Source organism: Toxorhynchites rutilus, chromosome 2, assembly GCF_029784135.1.
Source record: "Toxorhynchites rutilus septentrionalis strain SRP chromosome 2, ASM2978413v1, whole genome shotgun sequence".
NCBI classification, from domain to species: domain Eukaryota; kingdom Metazoa; phylum Arthropoda; class Insecta; order Diptera; family Culicidae; genus Toxorhynchites; species Toxorhynchites rutilus.
Window position 1 is genome coordinate 317,974,362 of NC_073745.1, and position 17,652 is coordinate 317,992,013.

General features: G+C 40.3%; 2 protein-coding genes across 2 annotated transcripts in view; both read left to right on the plus strand.

Moving 5' to 3' along the window:
• Nucleotides 1-17,652, plus strand: part of LOC129765380 (putative ankyrin repeat protein RF_0381) — a 48,051-nt gene that overhangs the window by 3,578 nt on the left and 26,821 nt on the right. The window lies entirely within an intron of this gene.
• LOC129765378 (uncharacterized) lies at nt 2,038-17,398 on the plus strand. Its single transcript, XM_055765638.1, has 2 exons — nt 2,038-3,410; nt 15,381-17,398. Exons 1-2 carry the CDS (start codon nt 2,048-2,050, stop codon nt 16,613-16,615), a joined length of 2,598 nt encoding a protein of 865 aa, XP_055621613.1. The 5' UTR covers nt 2,038-2,047; the 3' UTR covers nt 16,616-17,398.

The window sequence follows — 17,652 nt, forward strand, 5'->3', positions numbered from 1 at the left end:
GATTTTAGTTTGTCCACTTTTTTTAATGCTCTAGTTCAACGCACCTGTGTTAATTCATATAAATACGAGGGTCGTTGAAAAAAAAAGTTTCAGTGCCTCAGAAATCGCGGAAAAATAAAGTTAAGACAAAAAACAAGGTGATTTTCGTAATCTACGTTTTATTTTCTATTTTTCTACATAATCGCCGTAACGTTCGAGGTATTTTTCATAGCGTGGCGCGAGTTTGTCAATTCCGAGCGCGAAGTGCATAGCGTCTAGCTTTTTGAAGTACGATGTAACTGCGTCACGAATTTCTTCAGTGTTATCGAATCGTTGACCGCCAAATTTTTCATTTCGTTATTCAAAAAAAGGAGAAAAATGAATTTTTCGTACCACCCTGAAATGTAAATGAGCACGCTTATGAAAAATTTCTGAAAAATGGGTCTAATATTTTGTGATAAAGAACAAATATACTACTTTTCACGAAAATCTGAGAACCACAATGACCTCAATTCTGATTATAGGTTGTCCGATGCACTGATGTTGGTTCGTCCACATGATTACTATGGCAGCCGCTTGGCGCGGCGTTTCTCTGTGCTGAGTGCTGTCAGCACTTTAAAATGCCTAGGAAAAGGCAATATTCTGAAGAAAACCTAAATTATGAATGGATCAATATAATAACAGTAAACTCAAGCAATGGGAAATGTAACATCTACTTGAAAAATCCAATTCCTTCATTCAAAAATGGTGATTTCTTAAACCGGACAAGCCATGATAATTTTTCGGACAAACCATAATCACAATTTCACTTTGAAGAAAATCGTTAATATTGAATTGTTTTATTGAATCGTGGGGTATGAACATTGCCAACCAATATTTTTTTTTGAGTTTTGGACAACAATTTCAAATTTTACTGCGTTGAAAATGTCGTGTTTTGTTGGACGGCGCTAGTGATTGTGTGGTTAGCGTAACAGCCTCACAATCCGAGCGGCCTGGGTTAAATCCCAGCTGGCGTCGTTGGGATTTTCCGAGGCGAAAAATCATTGATTAACTTTCACTTCGGATGGGAAGTTAAGCTGTTGCCCCGGCTCATGAGTTGTTGAATTTGATAGGTATAGGAAACAGGTGGTCGAATCGTCTCCCTAGTCGGTAATTGGCACTAAAGGTGGCGGAAATATGTAATATACCCACGTAAAATGAGCTAAGTTAAAAAAAATGCGTGTTTCATCGCAAATAAGCCCCATTTGCTGGAAGCTTTGATTTTCTGTTTCCATAGAAAGAAAAGTGCAGCTGAAACACTTGTAGTAGTTTGTGGTGATTGTGCACTATCGGATAGGTTTTGTAAGGAATGATTTGGACGATTTAAAAGGTATGATATTAGTGTTGAAGACAAAACCGGGTCAACCGAAAAAGTTTGAAGACGAAGTATTATAGATATTATTCGATTAAGATTCGTGACAAACGCTAACAGAGCTTTGATTCTCATTGGGAGTAACTCGACAAGCTATTTATAAACGACTCAAAGCGGTGAACGGCACAAGAGGAATTCTTTTTCGCATCGAATTTTTACCGGGGACATAAATTGCAACATAAACAGGGTATCAAAAATTGGTTGGATTCATTCCTAACTTCAAACGGAGGATGCTGCTTTCGCGACGGAATCTATAAGATACCAGAAAGATGGGGAAAAGTAGTGGCTAACGATGGCCTGTTCTTCGATTAATGTATTAATTCATTTTAATATTCAAATTAATGTGTTTTCCATGCAAAGAACGGAACAAATTAAGTTGCACACCCAATAAATGCAACGTCAATTGATTTTATCTTCCAGTTCATTCAATTCAAACAAACGGACGTTTCAAATAAATCGCGATATATCGTCAGAGAATCTAATGACTCCGCGCGTAAAAGTACACCATCACAAATAATCACCGAAGATGCACGTTGCCTGACACGTAACACGCGAGACTTCACTTATCTTCAATCAGTGAAAAATCATAACATTACGAAATGTTTGAAATTTAAATTTTGGGCGGAATGCGTGTGACGGAATCGGTGCGCATCAAACATGAGCGACGCGTTGATCCCTGCCGCGGAAGAAAACATCTACCGACTGTTGCCGCGGGATAACACTCAGCTTCACATTGCGATTGCCAGAAATGACGAGGCTTCGATAAATCGTCTACTGGTCGAGTACCAAACAGATTTTGCAAAAGTGGAAAATTATTTGAGGACCGTATTCTGCTGGAATGCATCCGACACATTCTGGTTGAATAAAAACATTCTGGTTGCGGTCGATGAGAACCAGTGTCAAGAAGCCGTCAGGCTGGAGAATCGCAATTTGCGTGGGGATGTGTTGCGAGGAACCTTGATAGTACTTTTGAAAGTGCCAATCAATGATCAGGAGGTGGCTGTAATCCATCCGGTTGGTAACAAACTATTGGAGGGCTTCCAATTTGTCAAATCCTTGCTGAAGAATGGTTTCCTGTCTTGGAACTCGGTTGGTCCAGAGGGGAAGTGTGACTCGTTTGCTGAGAAAGCTGTCTTTTGTGGAAGAACATGTTTGTTCAGCAAATTGGCCACCTTAGGAGCGGATTTGGATTTACGAGATCACAACCCACTGCTCGCTGCTTGTAGGGCTCATCGAATGGACACCGTTCGTTGGTTACTGACAGAATATTTTGGTCGATTTGATCCCACAACCCGGGACCGGGATGGCCAAAACGCACTGATGATCGCACTTCATAGGCAAAATGAGGAAATGTTCGATTTTTTAGTTCAGCGGCTGGTTGCGTACCGGATGCAGTACAGAAATGAATCACAGAGTGATGCTCTCACGCAGCTATTTCGGCTATCATTTGATAATCCATCGAACAGTGTATCAATTTTATATTCTGTTGGCATTGAATTTTATAAAGACGTTATTGAGAAAAACGTTGCTGAGAACGGGATTGATCTACACTACCAAATTGATGATAATTCGATTCTTTCGGAGTTTTTGTACAAACGAATTGCATTCCAATATTGTCTAAGCAAAATTGAGCTAGATCCAACGATGCTTGGTTTGAAGTGTTTTGGTGGTATCAAAATCATCCACATAATTATAAATCTAGAGCAGTTCGACTTACTGGAAAAGATATATGAAAAATATCCGCAAATGAAGAGTCACTATAACATGCCGATTGGATTCCAATTACTTCGTGAGGCCTTTGAGGACTTAAATTTGCAAAAAATAGCATTTATATGTGAACATCATATGGAATTTCTTATGAGCGATGTCGATACGCTAAGTAAGAATGTATTACTCTACGGTTTTTACTCAGAAAGCAGATTTCAAAAGCGATACGACCTAATGATCGAAAGGTTTACAAACTTTCGAAATGATATCGAGATCGTCAGGCAATCGTGGATGACACCGAAACCCCATCAAGGTAAGATACTTCTATCTAATAGGTTTCCGAAAGTAATCACCGATTTTTTTCATTACATGTAGCATACATTTTTGTTGTACATAGAATTAACGCATGAAGATGGGATGTATAGTAATCGTTCGTTAACTGGTCCTGGTTTAACGGGTCTGCTTTTTAACTGGGCGAAAGCAAAATTTCATAAACAATCGACGCCATATTCAAATGGAAGATTTGCTGTAAGGGGCATTCGAATGTAATTTGAAATGTTATGAAAATTGACATTATATTTCATACCTGCTGTCGCACTCAATGCGAATCCTTTTGTTTATCCAATTTCATGATCAATGCGAATCAAACAATTCGTTGAAGTTCCCCTCGATTTTATTTGACGTTTTACATGTCGGACCAGTTAAAACGCGAATGTCAATAACTGGTTTCCAGTTTTGGCCCAGTTAGCGAATGTTTACTGTACTACATTTTAAAGTTTGAACATTCAAGTTTTTGAATATTTTACGAACAAAGTTTTATCATGGTGTGTGTAGATATATTGAACAAAAATATTGAAAAGAAATACAACATCGATTTATTTTTGTTTTATCATAGATTTTATGGTCCAACACAATTTTTTTCTAACTTATTCAATAAGAAATCCAATTAGCCCTATCCAGCTTTTATTTTACCAGCTTTTTACTTAACCAGCTTTTATTTTATACCTATAATGTTCCTTTAGGACCTTTCAATACAGAGATATTTTTGTTTGAATGATAAATTTATTCAAATTTTGACGTAGGACTACGTCTTTCATTTCTATACCGGGGTGTAAAATCAAAGTTTCGAAAACGAAAGCGTTACGCCGGAGACCGAGATTTTAAGCGTTAATAGCTCCTAAACAACTGAACGAAATGGTATGATAAACACTTCATTCGAAAGATAAAATGTCTACGCGTTCTATACTTGTTTCTTTTTGATCCAAAAACTTGTTTCAATAGTCTTAAAATTGCTTTCAAAACAGGCTATTGAAATCACCAATCGGTATATAAGCGAGCGCCGCTCGGAAATCCACTCAGTTCTAATCGAACAACGATTGTTGTATGTCGTTGTTGTGGTGAAGCTCTTCGTTTATCATGAAAGCGCGGATGAACGGTGTCACCAAGAGCCTGTTTGTGCACCCTTGGCCTGAAGGGAATCCATCATTAACCTTCAGTATTAACCACTGGTGGGCTTCCAGTATCGAGGAAAATGTGGAAATATCTAATCGTTGTTGGAAAATAATCTGCCAGTTCCCCTTGGAATTGAAAATTACATTCAAGTGAAAGCGGCTGAAAGTCTCTATAATAAAGAATAAAAAAAAAATTCAAGCGAAATTTATGTTTTCTATCCATAAAATATCCATATAATACATTTGGGTTTGTGATTTGTCAATCAAGTACAGATAGTAGGTTAGCTTCTGAAGATTATTCTTCAGAACAAGGTTTTTCGTATCCTATATTGGATGCATAAAACCTTGTGCCTCCAACGTAACGCTCTCGTTTTCGAAGTCCCCCAAATATTCATTTATTCATTCATTCAGAATGGATTTAGATTCAACTTCAAACAAATGATCTCTAAATCAACGATAGTCCTACGTCACCCTTGCGGTTATACCATAGATATAACCCACTTCCTGTTTTTTGCATCGATTTCAAAAAAGTTTTTACAGAATTGCCTCTCGATTTGCGATGAACAATAAATCATCAAAGACGAAGGAAAATTTATCATTCAGACAAAAGTATCTCTGAAATTGGAAGGTTTTACAGGAACGTTCTAGGAATCAAATGAAAGCTATAATCAACGGACAACGTTTGTTGCCATTTAAGCTCCGTCCGTTTTCAATTTATTGAGATAAAGAAACTATTTGTGACCTCACAGCATTTACGATTCGTCACTCATTCAGTCAGCGACCAGACGGCAGCGAGGCTTTCCAAATGGCCTTTCTCAAGGCAGGGAGTTTAGTCCAGTTTTTAAAATTGGTCTTTTTCAAGGCTAGAGGCGAATAATCTGTGAAATTTTAAAGCCTCTGTAATTCTAACTATTATCAACATTAAATCACAATAGATATCGCACACAATGATACAATTTTATTCGGTGGAGGCACCGCAACGAATTTCACGTCATCTGGTGGAGAGCGCATCTCAAGCATATTCCCCCAGGCACATTAATTTTGAAGTCTGTGTTAGGGAAACACAGCTCAGTTGGAAAAAATATCCCCGACTTGCATGTATTGACAAAGCGGATTTCCATAGGTACATCGATTTTGAAGTCTGTGTTGGGGAAACCGTAAATCGGGCCCATCAAAACTTGGCAGTTAGGGCGTTTAGATAACGCTTGACATTTTGCAGTTATTAAATTGTTCATCTCATGAAAAATAACATTTTATTAATTGTGTTAGACGCGTAGAATTATTTCCTTTCAATTGATGTATGGGAAAAAAATACACAGGAGGGTTGTGTCCGAGACACGACCGCATAGTTGACGTAGGATTCCGTTAGGCTATCTGTTGATTCTAAATATGTTTGAAGAATTACATCGTTAAACTCTTCGATAATGATTTGGCGACCTCCCGAAAAGGGCCGTTTTTTGACGTAGGACTACGTCTTTCATTTCTATACCGGGGTGTAAAATCAAAGTTTCGAAACCGAAAGCGTTACGCCGGAGACCGAGATTTTGAGCGTTAATAGCTCCTAAACAACTGAACGAAATGGTATGGTAAACACTTCATTCGAAAGATAAAATGTCTACGCGTTATATACTTGTTACTTTTTGATCCAAAAACTTGTTTCAATAGCCTTAAAATTGTTCTCAAAACAGGCTATTGAAGTCACCAATCGGTATATAAGCGAACGCCGCTCGGAAATCCACTCAGTTCTAATTGAACAGCGATTGGAGCATGTTGTCGCTGTTGTGGTGAAGCTCTTCATTTATCATGAAAGCGCGGATGAACGGTGTCACCAAGAGCCTGTTTGTGCACCTTAGGCTAGAAGGGAATCCATCAGGAGAGTGATGCCACAAACGGTTCCCCGGGAAGACATCGCTACACACACACATACAAGCGCGGAATTCTTTCCGTTTGGATGCCATTCAGCATCGAGAAAGTTCCGGAAAGATCTAATCACTTCTGGAATATAATCTGCCAGTTCCTCTGGGAATTTAAAAATACATTCATGTGAAAGAGTTTATTTTAATGTTTTCTAACCAAATAACACAGCGACCAAATACATTTGATTTTGTAATTTTTCAACTAAGTGTAATTAGCAGGAAAGCTTCTGAAGATTATTCTTCCCCATCAGTAGGATATTTCCGTATCCAATATTGTATGCGCACGCAATCGATTACTGCTCAGTCGCCGAAAGTTTCGAGCTCAGAGAGTTCATCGCCCTCTAGTTTGCCTTCCAAATTGCCATCGTAAACCACACCTTCTGTCGATTCAATCACACACAAAAAACATACTTAAGCGATATTATGGTGGTGAGACGCATTTATTTTTCGTGAGGACATCGACAAGACAACATCGTTGCCTAACGTGCTGGAGGAGGTGGACGGCTAAGGATCGACACATACACGCGCGGAATTCTTTCCGCGCGTGTATGTGATTCAGCATCGAGAAAGTTCCGGAAAGATCTAATCATTGCTGGGAAATAATCTGCCAGTTCCTCTGGGAATTTAAAAATACATTCATGTGAAAGAGTTTATTTTAATGTTTTCTATCCATGTAACACTGACCAAATATTTTTCAATAAAGTGCTATTAACAGGTGGTTATCGAGTTAGTATTAACTACTGGTAGGCTTCCAGTATCGAGGAAAATGTGGAAATATCTAATCGTTGCTGGAAAATAATCTGCCAGTTCCCCTTGGAATTGAAAATTACATTCAAGCGAAAGAGTTTATTTTAATGTTTTCTATCCATAAAATATCCATATAATACCTTTGGTTTTGTGATTTGTCAATCAAGTGCAGTTAGCAGAGAAGCTTTTGAAGACTATTCTTCAGAACAAGGTTTTTCGTATCCTATATTGGATGCATAAAACCTTGTGCCTCCACCGTAACGCTCTAGTTTTCGAAGTCCCCCAAATATTCATTTATTCATTTATTCAGAATGGATTTAGATTCAACTTCAAACAAATGATCTCTAAATCAACGATAGTCCTACGTCACCCTTGAGGTTATACCATAGATATAACCCACTTCCTGTTTTTGGTTGTTGGGTATTGTTTGTTCACTGCACTAGTGTTTACCGAGTGATGATGACAGAAGGATGATAAAGAGTCGTTGGATGGTGCGTATCAGATAAATAATATCGAAGTGGAACGAGATATGATAAAAACCGCCTTCTGTAATCCAAGACAAGATGCCTCCTGTGTTATGTATGTATGAAATAAAGGGAAAAAACTCACCAATGTAATATAAGATAATTACCAATACCGAACACAATTATCAATTTTTCTCATCAGTAAAAACTTGTTACATTATGAAATGGAAAACGTAATTTTTTTTATAATTTTTACTTCCTGATTGTTTATTCAACCCAATGCGTATTTTAATTGGACTAACAACACCTATATGTAAAACAATCACTTTTCCTAATATTTCTCCATTTTTTTCAATTTTTCTCGCCGTATAAACTTTCCTTGGGTGAAAATGAACACAACAAAACAAACAGCTTAAACCAAACGACCCTTTTTCGAGCAGGAACACACCTTGGTTTTTATTATGAAAATTGAAATAAATAGCTTCTTATATTCAAAAGTTCCCCCTACTTTCATGTATTTGCAATGTCGATTTCCCCCAGGCAGCTTGGTTTTGATGTCTCTGTTAGGGACCCGCCGCATGTATCGTCAATTTCGACCAATCAGAAGTAGGTATTTCCGTTAGGATAGGGGTTGAGATTTTTCAGTTGTTTGATAGTTAGTTTCAGACATATATTATTTTCTTCAATATAAAAAATTGTTATGGAGTTCCGAAATCGATTGACCCAAAAATCTCTTCAATCCATCATGAAATGACAGAGCAATAAGCGTTTGAAATTGGACAATTTTCACGATGTGCTCGATTTTCGATTTGTACCCCAATATGTTCCCGAAAGACGTAATCCTACGTCAAAATGATATTTTTCCAGTTTTCATGAATTTAAACCGTTCAGAGATTAGCGGATTGTAATGTATAGCATATCAAACAAATCTTAGAGAATTTCCGATTCGATTGGTATGCAAATCGTGAGAATTCATTCACAGTGAAAATAGTTATTAACGTTAACTTTATTTCATAAAAACGTGACTTGTTTTCTGATTTGGCACCCTTCCTGAAATACGTAGTTCTACGTCAAAAACTGCATTCAAGGCAAACTATTGAAATCCGAAAAATCTATAAACATTCTTGGGAGTCCATAAAAGTCAAGATTGGTCAGCGGTTGATACTTATCGCTGGATGACCGTGAAAGCATTATAAATTTTCTGCTCGCCCTGGCCAACCCCAGGTTCCATTTTGATACCGTATTAAATGGACTTGCAAATTTTGACGTAGAACTACGTCTTTCATTCCTATTTTGGGGTGTAAGTTAAAAGTTTCGTAAACGAAAGCGTTACGCCGTTGCAACCAGATTTTGAGTGTTAATACCTCCTAAGCAACGAGGACAACGGAATGAATGGTTTGACGACGAGTGCCGAGCGCTCCTGAACGAGAAGGATGCAGCCACGCAGCCATGCTGCAACGAGCGACTCGACAAAACGTGGAACGATACAAACTGAAGCGAAGTTTGCTGCCTTCGCACATCTCTTTCGGGAAAAAAAGCGCCGCCTGGAAGAGAAAGAGTGTGATGAGATGGAGCTGCTTTATCGTTCTCGAGAATCGCGGAAGTTTTTCAAGAAACTAAACGCCTCGCACAAAGGCTTTGTGCCGCGGGCCGAAATGTGCAGAAACAAGGAAGGAGGCATCTTGACGAACGAACGCGAGGTGATCGAAAGGTGGAGGCAGCACTACGATGAACACCTGAACAGCGCGCAGACAGGAATGACAGGTGCAATGAACAACGACGACGTACCACCCCGGACGATGGGTGAAGTTAAGGAAGCCATTAATCAGCTCAAGAACCACAAAGCAGCTGGTAAGGATGGCCTCATAGCGGAGCTCTTCAAGGGAGGTCCGAGAAAACTTGTAGAGTGTATGCACCGGTTGATAGTCAGGATCTGGGACACAGAACAGCTACCGGAGGAGTGGAAGGACGGGGTAATCTGCCCATCTATAAAAAAGGCGACAAGTTGGATTGTGGGAACTATCGTGCCATCACAATCCTGAATGGTGCCTACAAAATTTTGTCTCAGATCCTCTTCCGCCGTCTATCGCCAAAAGTAAGTACATTTCTGGGAAGTTATCAGGCCGGATTCATGCCCGGTTGCTCGACGACGGACCAGATTTTTACACTGCGGCAGATCCTCCAAAAGTGCCGCGAGTATCAGGTCCCTACACACCACATCTTCGTCGACTTCAAGGCCGCATATGATACAATCGACCGACGACAGCTATGGAGGATCATGGACGAACACGGTTTTCCCCGAAAGCTGACAAGACTGATTCAGGCAACGATGAACGGTGTGCGGATCTCAGGTGAGCTATCGGAATCATTTGAGACTTACAGAGGACTTCGACAAGGCAATGGACTCTCCTGTCTGCTCTTCAACGTGGCGCTGGAAGATGTTATGTGGAGAGCGGGCTTCAACATGCGGGGCACGATTCTCAACAAGTCTAGTCAGTTTATCTGCTTCGCCGACGACGTGGACATAATCGTAAGAACACATGCGACGGTAGCCGACTTGTATACCCGACTGAAACACGAAGCAGGGCTGATTGGGCTTGGGATCAATGCGTCTAAGACTAAATACATGCTAGCTGGAGGGACTGATCGCAACAGAGTTCTTCTTGGTAGTAGTGTTGTGATCGACGGCGACGAGCTCGAGGTGGGGGAGGAATTCGTCTACCTTGGCTCGTTAATAACAACTGACAACAACAACAACCGTGAAATTCGAAGACGCATTGTCAATGGAAGTCGTGCCTACTATGAGCTCCGCAAATCCTTGAGGTCTAACAAGCTCCGACCCGGTACGAAGTGTACCATGTACAAATCTTTAATTCGACCCGTTGTTCTCTATGGGCACGAAGCATGGACGATGCTTGAAGAGGACTCACAAGCGCTTGGAGTTTTCGAACGACCAGTGCTCAGAACAATATACGGTGGTGTACAGGAAAACGGAGTATGGAGAAGGAGAATGAACCACGAACTGACGCAACTCTACGGCGAACTCAGCATCCAGAAAGTCGCCAAGGCTGGACGAGTGCGATGGGCAGGGCATGTTGCAAGATTTCCGGACAGCAGCCCTGCAAAGATGGTGTTCGCATCTAATCCGGTAGGAACAAGAAGGAGAGGAGCCCAGCGAGCGAGGTGGTTGGACCAGTTGGAGCAGGACTTGGCAAGAATCGGTGCAACCGGGAGTTGGAGAACTGCAGCCCTGGACCGGGTTTATTGGAGAAGAGTAGTGAATCAAATCTAATATCAATGGGATGTAGAGTCATGGTAACCTCCTAAACAACTGAACGCAATGGTGTGATAAACACTTCATTCGAAAGATAAAATTTCTACGCATTATATGTTTGTTACTTTTGAGGTAGGACTACGTCTTTCATTAAGGGTGCCAAATCAGAAAACAGGTCACGTTTTAACGTTAACGTTGATAACTATTTTTGTTACGAACGGATTTCAATGATTTGCAAACCGATCGAATCGGAAGATTTGTTTGATATGCTATACATCATAATCCCATAATCTGTATGTGGTTTAAATTTATGAAAATGGGAAGCATTCTCATTTCCCCATGCATTTGTTCTGTCCATTTGTGTGCTTTCCCGAACAAAGCTGTCAATATCGGGTAACTTATGCAGCCGCTAGAATAGAAACAACGAAGGGGGATAGAGAAAAGAGAATATTAACGAAGTAACTTCCACCGTTGCATAGTAAATAAGCTGTCGCCAGCGTATAAGCATTGCATCTCCTCTGAGGAAAATTCTCAGAATCTTTCTGTGCTCTAAACAACAAAGATCGCTTATTCTGCTCGATTTGTGCTTCAGTTTCCCCTCGAGCTGTGAACGGTAGCGAATATTTAACATGAAGCTATACGGCTATATTTATAAGCTACTAGCTGACTTCGTCCCGCCTAAAATTTATGTTTTGTTATCAATACCTTCAAACATCCACGTTTTCTTACTATGAGCAAGTTCATGGGTCCAATTGCAGAACTGTTCATTGATTGATCTTCTAATCGACCCCGTTCAATTTACCTATTACTATGAAATTCCTAGTATTTTGAATAAAACTCATCATTATAATATCAGTTTCATCACATTAAAATCCATTTCCAGTTTCGAACAAAGATCAATTTCGCTAGTGCAAACATCAAATGGACTATCAGCCCTTGTCACTATTTAATTGTAGAACATATGGGAATTAAATTTCCGAATTTTCCCTTTTTCCTTCAGAATTTTTCGAAAATTTTCAATTGTCCTGTTTGGTTGGAATATTTTCGGTTGAAATATGTGTAATATTTTTATGGGACCATTCCAGAGGAGGGAGGGATGTCATACCATTATACAAACATTTATTGCTCCCTAAAACCTCCACATGACAAATTTGAATTTCATTTAGAAATTTGTATTTCATTTGTATGGCAGCTCCCTCTTAGAGAGGGGGGTGGAGTGTCCAACCACCGTAAAAACATTGATTGCACCCTAAAACCTCTACTTGCCAAATTTGGTTTCATTTGCTTGATTAACTCTTGAGTTATGCAGAAATTTGAGTTTCATTTGTATGGCAGCTCCCCTTAGAGAGGGGGATGGAGAGTCTAACCATCATAGAAACATTTATTGCACCCTAAAACCTCAATATGCCTAATTTGGTTCCATTTGCTTGGTTAATTCTCGTGTAATTCAGAAATTTGTGTTTCATTTGTATAGCAGCCCCTCTTTAGAAAGGGGGGGTGGAGAGTCTAACCACCATAGAGACATTTATTACACCCTAAACCTTAATATGCCTAATTTGGTTATATTTGCTTGAATAATTCTTGAGTAATGTAGAAATTTGTGTTTCATTTGTATGGCATTCTTCCTCTTTCTGTTTCCATTTACTGCTGATTGATTCTCACTTCGAACCGGCGTTTGCCGAATATCATTTCTCTCCTCCACGGTTGACATCTCAGAGGTAGTCGGATTGACCGACCAGTTTCAACCAATCTCAACGATGGCCTTGGCTGACCCGATGTTCCTTATGTATCCTTAATGACTCTGACCTGCGTTGGATGAACAGTAGTCGTCGTCTCGTCTCCAACCGGGATCTGTAATAACTTTTTAGAGGATCGTTTTAGAAATGATTCTTTAATCCACTTTTCACATAAAATGCGGAATACTATACTTGTACCACACGATATCCCCAGGCATCTAAAGGGTGTGTCACATCAAATTGCATCACGGAAAAAACGCTGTAGAAATTCACCCAGTAGACCGATCCTTTTGAAAATTTTAGACAGTAAAATAAAAACTATTAAACAACTTTTGGCATTTTCTTTTTATTCATACTTCGAGCCCAAGCCCGTATGCTCGCACCTTCCTCTTTACCCCGTCCATAAGGTTCTGTACAACATCAGGTTGTAGTTTTTTTTGAACAGAAATCCATTTTCTCTTGGAGTCCGCCTCCGATTTGACAACTTTTGGGTTCTTCCGGAGGGCCTGCTTCATAATCGCCCAATATTACTCTATTGGGCGAAGCTCCGGCGCGTTGGGCGGGTTCATTTCCTTTGGCACGAAGGTGACCCCGTTGGCTTCGTACCACTCCAACACGTCCTTTGAATAGTGGCACGAAGCGAGATCCGGCCAGAAGATGGTCGGGCCCTCGTGCTGCTTCAATAGTGGTAGTAAGCGCTTCTGTAGGCACTCCTTAAGGTAAACCTGCCCGTTTACCGTGCCGGTCATCACGAAGGGGGCACTCCGCTTTCCGCAAGAGCAGATCGCTTGCCACACCATGTACTTTTTGGCGAACTTGGATAGTTTCTGCTTACGAATCTCCTCCGGAACGCTGAATTTGTCCTCTGCGGAGAAGAACAACAGGCCCGGCAGCTGACGAAAGTCCGCTTTGACGTAGGTTTCGTCGTCCATTACCAGGCAATGCGGCTTCGTCAGCATTTCGGTGTACAGCTTCCGGGCTCCCGTCTTCCCCACCATGTTTTGCCTTTCGTCGCGGTTAGTAGCCTTCTGAACCTTGTATGTACGCAGGCCCTCCCGCTGCTGAATGAACTTGACAAATTCAGCTTATTGGCGACATCCCGGACCGAACTTCTCGGATCACGTCTAAAATGCTTAACTACGCGCTTGTGATCTTTTTCACTGACGGATCATCCATTTTTGCCGTTCTTCACCTTCCGGTCGATGGTTAGGTTCTCAAAGTATCGTTTTAGTACTCTGCTGACCGTGGATTGGACGATTCCCAGCATCTTACCGATGTCCCCATGTGACAACTCCGGATTCTCGAAATGAGTGCACAGGATTAATTCACGACGCTCTTTTTCGTTCGACGACATTTTTCCAAATTTACGAAAAATTTACAGTGAAGCATGGCCAACGTGATCTATACACTCTTATCTGATTATAAGCGAAAGCTGAAGATATAATTCCTGAAAATTAAATTTCTACAGCGTTTTTTCAGTGATGCAATTTGATGTGACACACCCTTTACGTATGTAAAGGATCATGTTGATGATTGTTTTTATTAGATTTAGAAGCATCGTCAAGCGAATGTGATACCAGTTTTTGCTTATAAGTCTTCTTTGAGTTGGTCAAATCGATCAACATATTCAGTGTATAGCTGAATATTCTTTCAAAAGGGAAACTACCCTCTAATATCACGAAATTAATTCTATAATTAAATAGAAAATGATTATTCTGATCATCTAAACTTATATCCAGCATTCCAGGCTCTAGCAAAAACTTTTTTGAGTGTGCCACCAAATGCACTTCGGAAACGTGCAACTTTAGTATCACTCAATAAGTCTCACGCAGAAACCCTGAATGATCACGTCTCAAAATATTTCGATTCAAGGCGGTTTCCGATTATCCCGCTTAATCCTCACTCCTGGCAGGATTGCCAAAATGTGTGCCCTTGAGGGTCCGCGGGATAATGGATTACGTTTCGAAGTCATTATTATAGTTACTATTCTGTAAGCAAACTAAGCCCCATTTCTATTCTTTCAAAGGTTATTGGACGACAACAGTTAGGTGCGCACCTTTGCCCCGCACTACTCTACATGTTAATTCTGAGAGTTAAATCGAAAAACTGCTCAAATTGGTAATTTATTGCTTCACTAAACGTTCGCGTCTCTCGCTTAATGAAAGCTTCATTCATCGGCCCTTGTCAGTGCTACCAAAAGTTTGTATAAAGAATTTCACTCTTCAATATGTTTGTTTCTCGCCGGTTATAATATCGTAGTCATACGTTAACAATACGGTTGTGTCAAGGACACCACCATTTCTTATTTTTTTCGCAGCAGCCCGCGAAATGATGACATACACGTGTTTGTGGCCCGTTTGAAAAAAAGGTACCGGTGGGCTAATTGGATTTGCTATTGAATTTGAAGTTGAAAAATTGTGTTAGTCTATAAAATCTTTAAAGAAACAGAAAGAAATCATTGTTTTATTTATTCCCGATATTTTTGTCCACTACTGCTGCATAAAGCAAGATAAAACCTTGTTCGTAGAATATTCCAAAACTTAATATTCCAAGATTTTAAGCTTTGAAATGATGTAATCCCATCTTTATGCGTTCAGTCCAGGTACGAAAAAGTTGTATTCAAAAAATCGGCAATTACTTTTCGGGCAAACTAATATTAAACAAAGACGATCAATTTACTCTAGACAAATTTCAGCTCTCCAATCTTTGTACGAAATGCTGGACAACACCGATGGTGAAATAATACCAGGAATCCTTGAGGCTGGAACTGATACAGAAATACGTGGTGACAAAGGACAAACTATATTACATCTGGCTGTGGCGAAAGATAATTTCTGCATGGTGGAACATCTTTTGGATGCTGGATACGATCTAGATGCATTAGATGAAGATGGTAACCACGCAATTCATTCCGTTAAAAGTGTTGCGATGTTGAATTTACTTTTGAAACTTCATCCGGATGGTGTAAAGCTAGTGGATCGTCAGAACTTATTGGGTTACACGGTTCTTCATCGAATAAGCACTCTCAGTGGAGAGAATGGACCTTATTTCAAACTCCTAAAGAGATTAGTCGAGTGTGGGGTAGATGTGAACCAACCCACTTTTGATGGAGAAACCGCAGTATTTATGGTTGGTAATACTAAAATGGTGAACGCTCTCCTCGAGTATGGTGCAACCCTAAACATATTCAACACCGATGGACACACAATTCTATACAAGAATCTTCTGTGCAGAAACAGTCAGCAGGGAGCAGAGCTATTGAAATTGATCTACGGATTGGAATGTTTTCGAGATACGGCACATACTTACTTACCACTGATGGCAAATCTCAGCCGTAGTTTGTTCGATGCCCATTACAAGCGAATCCTTGAAAATCATCCCGAACTTACAAGAACCTTGTTTGACTCTGTCTATTTCCATTCAAAAGAAAGTGCCTCTGAAGTTTTCAACAGAGTTTGCGCAAATGCGCTGAACTTCTGCGTTGAAAAATTTTTGGATTACGATTACGATCTAAACTGGAACCTGCAGGATGAAGGCGGCAACACTCCAATCATTTGGCTTTTGAGTTATCTAGAAGAACGAAACACTCATCTGGTCGAACGTTTGCTGAAGAAAGGAATCAACCTCAACATCCAGGACAACAGAGGACGGACTGCATTGCTCACTCTGTTGAGTGGATACACCTTGGCTCGCTGGTACGGGCACGGTTTACAAACGGTACAGCTGTTAATGGAGTACGGAGTAGACGTGAACTCCAGGGATAACCAAGGCAACTCTGCAATGCATCTAGCATTTGAAATGAACAACTTGGACTTGGTAGCATTATTGATTCAAAGCGGAGGAAAATTAGGAATTAAGAATAACAACGGAAAATATCCTTGCGAAATGGGAAATAGATTATACCAAGAGATATTTCATTTCCTGGTGTAATAGAAAAAAGACATAGGAGGGTTGTGTCCGAGACACGACCGCATAGTTGACGTAGGTTGGTTGGTTGTTGGGTATTGTTTGTTCCCTCCACCAGTGTTTACCGAGTGATGATGACAGAAGGATGGTAAACAGTCTTTGGATGGTGCGTATTAGATAAAAGATACTGAAGAAGAACGAGATATGATGAAACCGCCCACTGTGATCCTAGAAGAGATGCCTCCTGTGATATGTATGGATAAAATAAAGAAAAAAAACTCCCCAATGTTATATAAGTTAATGACCAATACCGAACACAATTATCATTTTTTCTTATCAGTAAAAACATGTTACTTTAATATAGAGAAAACATATTTGAAATGGAAAAAGTAGTTCTCTTTTATAATTTGTTCATTCAACCCAATGCAAATTTTTATTGGACTAGCAACACCTAAAGGGTGTGTCACATCAAATTGCATCACGGAAAAAAACGCTGTAGAAATTCGCCCAGTAGACCGATCCTTTTGAAAATTTTAGAGAGTAAAATAAAAACTATTAAACAACTTTTGGCATTTTCTTTTTATTCATACTTCGAGCCCAAGCCCGTATGCTCGCACCTTCCTCTTTACCCCGTCCATAAGGTTCTGTACAACATCAGGTTGTAGTTTTTTTTGAACAGAAATCCATTTTCTCTTGGAGTCCGCCTCCGATTTGACAACTTTTGGGTTCTTCCGGAGGGCCTGCTTCATAATCGCCCAATATTACTCTATTGGGCGAAGCTCCGGCGCGTTGGGCGGGTTCATTTCCTTTGGCACGAAGGTGACCCCGTTGGCTTCGTACCACTCCAACACGTCCTTTGAATAGTGGCACGAAGCGAGATCCGGCCAGAAGATGGTCGGGCCCTCGTGCTGCTTCAATAGTGGTAGTAAGCGCTTCTGTAGGCACTCCTTAAGGTAAACCTGCCCGTTTACCGTGCCGGTCATCACGAAGGGGGCACTCCGCTTTCCGCAAGAGCAGATCGCTTGCCACACCATGTACTTTTTGGCGAACTTGGATAGTTT